At 49.9% G+C, this 9,857-nt stretch overlaps 1 protein-coding gene across 1 annotated transcript; it reads right to left on the minus strand.

The window, feature by feature from the left end:
* Nucleotides 1-2,547: 2,547 nt before the first annotated feature.
* Nucleotides 2,548-5,235, minus strand: LOC123134284 (dnaJ protein homolog 1). Its single transcript, XM_044553557.1, has 3 exons — nt 4,834-5,235; nt 4,369-4,724; nt 2,548-3,196 (listed from the first exon to the last, which is right to left on the minus strand). Exons 1-3 carry the CDS (start codon nt 5,008-5,010, stop codon nt 2,746-2,748), a joined length of 984 nt encoding a protein of 327 aa, XP_044409492.1. The 5' UTR covers nt 5,011-5,235; the 3' UTR covers nt 2,548-2,745.
* Nucleotides 5,236-9,857: the final 4,622 nt, after the last annotated feature.

The raw sequence follows: 9,857 nt of genomic DNA on the forward strand, positions 1-9,857 counted from the left end.
CGCAAGAGTTCAAGCTGAGGATCAACATGACTGCTCGTGGAGGTTGATTGTACGCCTGATGGACGGCATGGTGATCCTCGATCAAGGTTGGGCCCCCTTCGCCGCCGTCCATCAGATCAGGATAGGCTACATGGCGATGTTCAACCTGCTCACTCTGGACACGCTCAAGGTCTTCATCTTCGACGACGAACACATTGAAGTGGTGACCAAGTGCGGCAAGCATGACGACACCTTCGCTCTCAACGTCTAGGACTGCCCTTCCTATGCTCCAGCTGGTTTAGTTCTTATCGTACTGCTTTGCGTTTGAACTATATTTTGTTGTGTGTGTATGATTTTTTCTTTACGCCACTGTGTGTTGGTAACCTCACCACCTCGCCGAAGAGGTTACCAGACAACAATTATTGCATGGAACCAAACACCGTGTAGTTGGGTGAACCGAGCCAATGTAGGCAACCAAACTATAAGCCAAAATTGATCCCTTAATGCGAGAGGCCTAGATGCAAGCAACCAAACAATGTGCATATGTCGATTTTTTTTGCCTGTTTTCCTCACCCAGGCTCCGTTTAGTCAGGCTTGAGCTAGCCAGGCCCGGCTCACAAGGCTACCAAACACGCCCCAGTCTGTCCCAATTCTGTTACTATGTCGAGCAAAAACCAACCTATTGATCATAGAAAAAATGGTTCAGAAAAAAGGAAAAAAATGAAACATAGAAAACATGAAAAATAAAAACATGCACACGCGTCAAATGGGCCGGCCAACTTTGACTATAACTGATGTTTTGGTAAGATTTAGTTTGATTTGTGTATGAGTAGTGGAAGCCAAGGAAAGTTTGAATTTATTTGATATTCTCTTAAGATTTGATTTTAAAGAGTTAATGCATGAAGTTGTTTTGGGAAAGAGCCGATTTGATTGAGTTAATGCACGCATCGAATGGGCCCGCCTAAATTGGTTGCACTTGAGCGAAAAGTCGTCTGTAAGACGCTCGTGGGCGTAACATAAGGTTTGCAGGGGGTTGAAGGGAGTGAGGTGAGACTACCAACTCCCCTTTAGGAGTAGAGATAAATAGATTAGTGGGCTAAAAACCAGTTCAATAAATTGGTGGGATAAAAAATCAATGGGGGTGGTTTAATCGGAATGGAGGCGGCCCTACCAACTCACCTTGGCATACAAGTCTGTCCCAATTCTGTTACTATGCCGAGCAAAAACCAACCTATTGATCATAGAAAAAATGAAACAAAAAAAAGAAAACAAAAAATGAAACATAGAAAACACGAAAAATAAAAACGTGCACACGCATCAAATGGGCCGGCCAACTTTGACTATAATTGATGTTTTGGCAAGATTTAATTTGATTTGGGTATGAGTAGTGGAAGCCAAGGAAAGTTTGAATTTAGTTGATATTTTCTTAAGATTTGATTTGAATGAGTTAATGCATCAAGTTATTTTGGGAAAGGGCCCATTTTATCGAGTTAATGCAAGCGTCAAATGGGCCCGCCTAAATTGGTTGCGCTTGAGCGAAAAGTCGTCTGTAAGACGCTCACGGGCGTAGCATAAGGTTTGTTGAGGGGTTAAAGGGAGTGAGGCGAGACTACCAACTCCCCTTTAGGATTAGAGATAAATAGATCTGTGGGCTAAAAACCAGTTCAAATAAATTGGTGGGCTAAAAAATATCAAGGGGGTGGTTTAATCGGAATGGAGGCGACCCTACTAACTCACCTTGGCGTACAAGTCTGTCCCAATTCTGTTACTATGCCGAGCAAACCAACATATTGATCATAGAAAAAATGAAACAGAAAAAAGAAAACAAAAAATGGAACATAGAAAACACGGAAAATAAAAACGTGCAGGCCCATCAAATGGGCCGGCCAACTTTGACTATTTGATGTTTTGGTAAGATTTAATTTGATTTGGGTATGAGTAGTGGAAGGCAAGAAAAGTTTGGATTTAGTTGATATTTTCTTAAGATTTGATTTGAATGAGTTAATGCATGAAGTTGTTTTGGGAAATGGCCGATTTGATTGAGTTAATGCACGCGTCAAATTGGCACATCTAAATTGGTTGCACTTGAGCGAAAGATCGTCTGTAAGATGCTCGCGGGCGTAACACATGGTTTGCCAAGGGGTTGGAAGGAGTGAGGCGAAACTAGCAACTTCCCCTTTAGGAGTAGAGATTGAGGTGAATGAGACTAAACATCTCATCTAGATGAGTTCTAGGCACTCTCTTATATTAAAAAGAAGGATTGTTTAGCAAAAAGAACCCCTTTTGGAACTTAAGTTTTGGGAATGGGTTAGAGTCCACGCTTATAATACCAAGAAATTCTTGGGGGTCAAGTGTTTTGAGATGGTTCAGAGTTGCTCTAGCCAGGCAGTACCAAAAATGGTACACACAGATAGAAGGTGTTCATTAGCAGCAAAAAAGCACCATACCTGCCCAGCCATTTGCTTGCGCGGCCCGTTGTTCGCCCCAAAGGCCGCAGCTAGGCTTCAAAAAGGAATTAATGAAGCGATGTGAATGAAGAAGCAAAATGCCAAAAATCATTGCCCATGCAAGTTGCAACCACCGTCCATGTGTGTATTATCGATCCTTCCATCTGCAAAACCAAGAGGGTCGCTCACATCTCATATTCAAAATCTCTATGTACAAGGACATCATCGATCAGTTCTGTTCTGCCCCAAAGTGTATTAACATGACCGCGCGACAAAATTTTCACTCTCCGGCAGGCTGCTCTGCTCTCGGTCCAGGGCTTCAGGCGCAGCCCCTCAGGATCTCGACGAGGCCCCTCCGCTGCTCGCCGGTGAGGTTCTTGGGGAACACCACGTCGAACTTGACCCGAAGGTCCCCGCGCGCGCCCTTCTTGCCGCCGACGACGGGCATGCCCTCCCCCCTCACCACCTTCTCGTACCCGGGGCGGATGACCTCGTCGCGGAACGACCAGCTGACCTTCTCGCCGCCGAGCAGCCGGAACGAGAAGGACCAGCCGGTGAGCGCGCTCACCAGCGGCACCTCCGCCTTGAGCACCAGGTCGTCGCCCTGCCGCTTGAACGCCTTGTGCCTCCTGGCCGACACGGTGAAGACGGCGTCGCCGGGGAGGCAGCCGGGGCGCTCGTTGCCCATGCCCTCGAACGTCACCTTGGTCCCCTTCTTCCACCCGGGCTTCACCCGGATGATCTGCGTCACCTCCTTCTTGGCGATCAGCCTGCCAGTCAGGGACCAAATCATGCAGGCGATGGTCACTGGTCAGTAGCGTAAAAAATGCGATCAGGTGGCACGAATAGAGTCACCGTCTCTCTCCGGTACCAGCTAGATAGGCCAGCACCCTCACATGCAGGCAGCATACATGAATTACACACCACCTAATGCCCTGCCCCCGAAGGACCACCCCACGCATTTCGACAGGTGATAGCCTCCAAAATAGAGGTATTCAACCAAACATGAGTTCTTAGTAGCACATTACAAGTATGCTCGTACTACCTCTTAAGTATTTAGTGATCTAAACACACTTATATATTTATTTACAGAGGGAGTGCCTGCCTAAGAATCTTCTACTGAATTGTGGCATAATTTTTTTTTTGAGCCCTGACCGTAGAACAATTGTTCTACAGTATTAATTGTGGCATAATATTGTAGTTAGTTCTTAGTGGTTAGTGAGGATAATCCTCTTGCAGACAACCATAGGGGGGCTAAACATTTCATCTCTAGCATATGTATTTTAGTGATCAAGTGCAGCCTGTGGCATGCTGGAGAAACTGGCCCATGGCCTGAAACTGTACCAGACTACCAGTGTAGTGTGTCCCTTGATGGGGGTTGAGCAGATTGCTATATGAACACCTATATTTCTTAAAAAGTACACCACATAATTGAGAATAAAGCTGATTTGGTGTCACAGTACTTAACAGCTCTGTTTTGTCTAGCCTGAGCTTTCAAGCAAGCATTGTCTAGACCGCATGTTAAACCGTACCAAGATTATTCTTGCCCATCATCAAGTAGGCACACGCACATTCATCTGAATCTATAGCCTGACACGCTCTTTCTTTTATATGTTACATGGATGTCTAACCACAGATATAAACTGAATTTGTAAATGAAAAGACAGTCGTAAATTAATCTTAGCTATGCAGAGTCCCCGTGTGTGTTCATTGTGTTTGTATCCTCTTTAATGTTTCATTTTGAGCGAATAAAACCTACTTTTTATAGAAAATACTTTGATAGCATGCATACTGTGGTGTGATACTGTTACTATCATATACAGTGGTAGTATAAGGGACTGTGAATAAACGGCAATGATGTTGTCTCAGGTGAGTGACAGATCTGAAGATATGGATGTTTCTTTTGTGTACGGTTCCACGTCATCGTGGCGTGATGGCTTACCCGTTCTTAGTGACGACGTCGCGGGTGTACTTGACCTCCTTCTTGCACCCGGCGCAGAGCTCCTCCAGGGTGCACTCCACCTTGCGCTCCAGCGGCGGCGCCTTGCGCACCACGTAGCTGGAGAACTCGGCGAACGCGCGCCGCCCGCCGCCGCCGATGTCAGTGGAGCTGTACACCTTCTGGGACTCCCGCGCCGGCGGCGGTGGGGCGGTCGTCCTCGCTGCCCTCTCGGGAGCCCGCGCCATTGCCGCCGCGCTGCCGCCAACGCGCTCCTCGGGCCTAGCGCAGCTCCTCCTGCCCTCGTCGGCGTTGCGCGCCCGGAGCACCGCCCTGTTTTCCTGCTGGTCCAGGAGAGCCTGCGGACAGCGAAGGCCGGCGGCCACCCGCAATGCAAGCGTCAAAAACTTGAAACAGGAGACAGGAGGAGCGCGCCGGCTCGATCGGCGATCACGCAACGCAACGCACCTCGTACGCCTGTGTGATGGCCTTGAACCGGTCCTCGGCCTCGGACTTGGAGGACGGCGGGTGCTTGTCGGGGTGCCACTGGCGCACCAGGCACCGGTAGGCCGCCCTGATCTCCTGCGGGGGCGTGTCCCTGGTGATGTTGAGCAGCTGGTAGTACAGCTCCGGCGGGTTCCCCATTGCCGCCGCCTGCGAGGACCGCTGTCGCCGAGGAGGACGGCGACGTGCGAGGCCAGCCAAGGAACGCGCGGGCGTGGAGTGAGTGAGCGAGGGAATTCGGGAGGGGGTGCTGCGACCTGTTCAGTGCTCTGCTATAATGGGGAAACGGAGCGCGAGATGCGTGGCTTCTATGTAGGGATGGATATTTGGACCGGGGAGGAGAGGAGAGGGGGAGAGAGTGCGCGCGATGGCGACGGGGTTGGTTGTTGGCGCGGGAGTGGAGGTACATGTAGGCCAAGGGCCACGATCTGGGACGCACACATGGACGAGAGGCTTGATGGGGAAATGGATCATCTACCTAGAGTTGTCAAAAATGCAGATGCAGCAGCTACGGCCTCGTGCAGCAACAGGGTGCGTACGTACGTACGTTGACGACTGTACCTATTTGGCCGCGCACGTACGGGAGCACACGCGCTCTTCCAATGGGTGCGGGAAGAACCGTCGCTAGTGAAATGCAGATTCAAATGCAGATGGGAAACGAGTTAGAGCAACTCCAACGCACCGACGACGTGCACTTTATCCGCTTGTCGTCCATTTAGATCGGTCGCCCACTCATCGTTCGCCCCGAACTTCCAACTCGCCGATTCATTTCACGTCCGCACATAATTTTTAAAAGGCTATAGGTCATGTCAACGGCCATGCCATCGTCTCAGAGTTCATGCCGGTGCCATGCCAGCCTCCAAACAACCCACCACACAATTTATGCTGGTGCACTTGCCAGCAGCCGGCACACATGCCAGCACACAAAGAAGGGGCGGGAGTTCAACCACGCCATCTCGGCCGTGGTCATGCCAGTACACTTGCCGGCATAAAAAAAGGATGACGCTCTCTGCCATAGATCACTCATCTTCGAACTTGAGCATGTCATCCCGCATCTTCTCGAACCATGGCCACTTCCTCGGCGACACCGTGCTCAAGTCCACCTTCATGATCTCCACCCCTGTCATCATGCTAGAGAGCGTCACTTCTTTTGCCTTGGTCTTGGCATTGGCGGCCTCGATCTCGAGCATCTTCGCTTGCTTCTCTGCCTCCATCTCGAGTATCTTGGCTTGCTTCTCCCCATCGAGCTCAAGCCTCCTCCTTTGGATCTCCATGAAGGTGTTCATTTGCTCTTCCTTGTCCTGCCGGACGCTTCTCCTCCCTTGTGTCCTTCTTGCTCATCATGCCCTCCAAAGTGGCATGCAAGGCAATCGATGCCGCATCACGCTTGTCCTCCTTCTTGGAGTTGGTCTTCCTCTGCGGCCCTGGCTTCTCGCCATCCCCATGCTCCCGACGACTTCCTCCCCCCCCCACCCCCCACGCGTTGGCGGCGGCATATTGCACCTTGAACTTCTCCTCCCCGTTGATGACCATCCAAAAATGGGTGAGGTTGAAGGACTTGCCTTTGTGTTGCGCCTTGAATGCCTCTGAAGCTTGGAATGCCTACAAATGAATAGCATGCAAGCATATGGGAAAATGGACATGCAAGCACAAGGGAAATATATACGAAGAAGGGCGCATATATACCGTATCTTTCATGCCGATGCCGCTCACAGGACGTGCATGGATGCTCTCAAGGGTGGCACAAAACTTGTTGCACTCTTGTTGTATCACCCTCCATCGCTTCGAGAGAGACACTCACCCATGCTTGCTCTCCATTTGGTACGGCGCGGACTTCTTGCGTTCATGGTACTCACGATGAACACGAATCCAAAAGGTAGATGCCTTTTGCTCGGTGCCGACCTTGGGGTCTTGTCCAATGTCCATCCAACACTCATAAAGGAGTTTGTCCTCCGGCTGCGTGTATGCCTTCGTCCGCTTGCTTTTGCTCTTCTTGTTTGTGCCGGCTTGGTTGGCGAGCTCGTCCTCAAAAAGGCTCCCCGTCGATGTTCACTTCATCCTCTTCGTCAAGGTCGTAATTCACCGGGAATTCATGGTCGAGCGGGAAGGCGCTGCCCATGCCAACCTGGTCTTGCATGAAGGGGTCATCCATGCTAGCTTGATCAAAGGTGGGTTGTCTTGGCTTTGGCTCTCGTCGGGATCGAAGGCAGCCGCACCCACACTGCATGCGAAGGTAGCGACCCCACCGCCTTCCAAGATGATGTTCTCGGTGATGAAATTGTTGGTCGTCTCGTCATCATTGGTGGCCAGCATTCTGTCGAACAGGTTGCGGGCGCCGGGATGCATGTCGGCTGGTATCCCCCGCGAGCGTTTCCTCGCCCCTTCGGAGGATGATCCACGGGCCACCAGTGTGGTGTTGAGGTTGATGGCCATGGGCGCGACATCGGGTGTGGACGGTGCCACCACCCTCACCTACGGGGAGCATTCCTCGGAGAAGCGGGAGGCTTGCGGATAGACATGGAAGCCGGGAATCGGCTGCATGGTAGACGCACGCGGTGACTCTGGCAGTACCACACGAGGAAATGCCGACGAGCCCGTGCTGGCCACGGCGGCGCTAACAATCCCGTGATGACCAGGTTCAACCCTAGGTAGAGCAGGGCCTCCCTCGTTACCGTGGCAACTCGGACATTGGTTTCCTCCTGCTCTGCAGCGGCAGAGAGGGCGGCGGCTTCCGCGGATTCGAGCTTGGCGTCTTGTGCGTGCCTTTGGCCCTTTCTCTTGGCCGACAACATGGCCCGCTGCTCAGGCGTCAATTGCTTCTTCTTGGGTGGTGCCGCAGTCTTGCGGGGCGCGGGCCTTGCCTTTGGTGGAGGCGAGGGAGATGAGGCCAGAGGAGACGAGGGAGGCGAGGCCGGCAGCGGCACCGAGGACTGGCACATCATCCATGGCGAGCGGGCGGGAGAGCGAGCGGCAGGAGTTTTTTGGGAAAGTGGGGGGAAATGGTGGTGGTTGTGCCGCCGACTGGCGGGCCAGGGGGAGGAGTAGACGGGTGTCGCGCGCGTTGCTACTTGTGAGCTGCGTTGGGATTTCCCCGAAGAGGAGAGGATGATGCAGTATAGTAGAGATAAGTATTGGCCTCAGTTATGAAACAAAGGTTATCAATCCAGTAGGAGAACCAAGCAACACTATGTAAACAACACCTGCACACAAACAACAAATACTTGCAACCCAACGCGTAGAGGGGTTGTCAATCCTTCAACGGTTACGAGCAAGATTAAAAGATATTTTTTTTGATAGATAGATCGAACAAAAATACAAAATAAAATAAATAAAAGAAAATTGCAGCAAGGTATTTTTGGTTTTAATATATGATAGAAAATAGACCAGGGGGCCATAGTTTTCACTAGAGGCTTCTCTTGAGAATATAGAATACCACTACAGGAATCAGCTACTTTGCCATCAGCCACGGCGGACGGCAAAGGCACGGATGGCGGACAGCAAAGGTCTTTGCCGTCTGCCGCGGACGGCAAAACTGGACGGCAACGTACGGGACGGCAAAGAGCTACATTGCCGTCCGCTTCGGGCGGCTGACGGCAAAGGGTCCTTTGCCATCAGCTGCCGACGGCAAAGAATACTGACGGCAATAATTGCGCTGTTACTCCGTTAGGTGGTTAACAGCAAGCCTTTGCCGTCGGCCGCTGACGGCAAACATAGGAAGGCCTTTGCCGTCCGCCGCTGTAGGCAAAGTTTTTTTTTCTCTTTGCCGTCAGCCACTGTTGGCAAACTGACCAAATAGGTCAGCCTCCCAGGAAGCACAGTTGCCTGCCATGTGGCCTCTTTGCCGTCCGCTGCTGATGGCAAAGAGACCTTTGCCGTCGGTGGCTGACGGCAAAGAGCCTGCATATTGGCTCTTTTTTCTGTTTTTTTTAAATCCAACAATTTTCACAGCAAATATATATGACATATATAGATATATTTCACAGAGCTATTTAACAGCACATAAGTTTCATCGTACATACATATATAGTTCCATCCACTCATACATAGCAAGTTCCATCAAGATAGCAAAGTTGCACATACATATTACAATGCAAAGTTTCATCAAGATAGCAAGTTCCATCGTAGCAAGCTAGAAGAATACTAGAAGAGAATGAAATTAAAAACAAGCACTCCATCATAGCAAGCTAGCTTCCGAGAAGTGAATGAAATCTGCAAAATGGCAAATAAGAAAGTTAGGAAAAGGTGACTAGAAGAAGAAGACTAGAAGAAGAAGCACGCCATCGTTTGTGAGGTAACTTAGGTGAAATGGATCGTTTATGAGCTAACTTAGGTAAAATGCATCATTTTAGAGCTAATGTAGGTAAAATGGATCGTTTATGAGCTAACTAAGCTAATTATGCCGTTTTTTACATAAGTAAGGTAAGTACATGTCATTATTGAGCAAACCTAGTTAACTAAGCATATTATAACTAACTTAGGTCATTTTGGAGGAAACAAAGCTAAGTATAGATCGTTTTAGAGCTAACTTAGGTAAAATGGCTGGTTTTGGAGGTCAGTAAGCTTATTAAGTCATTTTGCAGGAAAAGAAGCTACGTCTAGGTCATTAAGGTAAGCATATTGGATGAAATAAAGCTAAGTCTAGGTCTTTATGCATTTGTTAAGCAAAAAACTAGAGAAACTTACCTTGATCATGGAGGTGTGGGAGCGGGCTGGCTCAGGCCAGTAGCTGGAGAAGGATCGTGTGATGCTTGTGTGGAGTAACGCTGCACCAAAGATCATTTCCAATGTTTCGTTAGCATGATGACACTCAAATGTTAAGACTAGCAAGTAACGTCCATTCAAATTAAACTCACCGTGGTCTCAGGAGCAATCTCTGGATCAATGGCTATGGAGCCACGGGACCTCCCGCCACTAGATATCATCACCTGCTCTGGATTGTAGGGGATCTGGCTCGGGTTAAACTCCTCCCCTTTCCTCGCCTTCCCCTT

This window comes from Triticum aestivum, chromosome 1B, assembly GCF_018294505.1.
Source record: "Triticum aestivum cultivar Chinese Spring chromosome 1B, IWGSC CS RefSeq v2.1, whole genome shotgun sequence".
Taxonomy (NCBI): Eukaryota; Viridiplantae; Streptophyta; class Magnoliopsida; order Poales; family Poaceae; genus Triticum; species Triticum aestivum.

Bases quoted from the DNA above. Each gene is read 5' to 3' on its own strand.
- LOC123134284 (XM_044553557.1), bottom strand. From the start codon at position 5,010: ATGGGGAACCCGCCGGAGCTGTACTACCAGCTGCTCAACATCACCAGG. The intron at 4,725-4,833 runs GTGCGTTGCGTT...CGCTGTCCGCAG, and splicing joins CCATCACACAGGCGTACGAG to GCTCTCCTGGACCAGCAGGA. The intron at 3,197-4,368 runs GTAAGCCATCAC...CCTGACTGGCAG, and splicing joins GACGTCGTCACTAAGAACGG to GCTGATCGCCAAGAAGGAGG.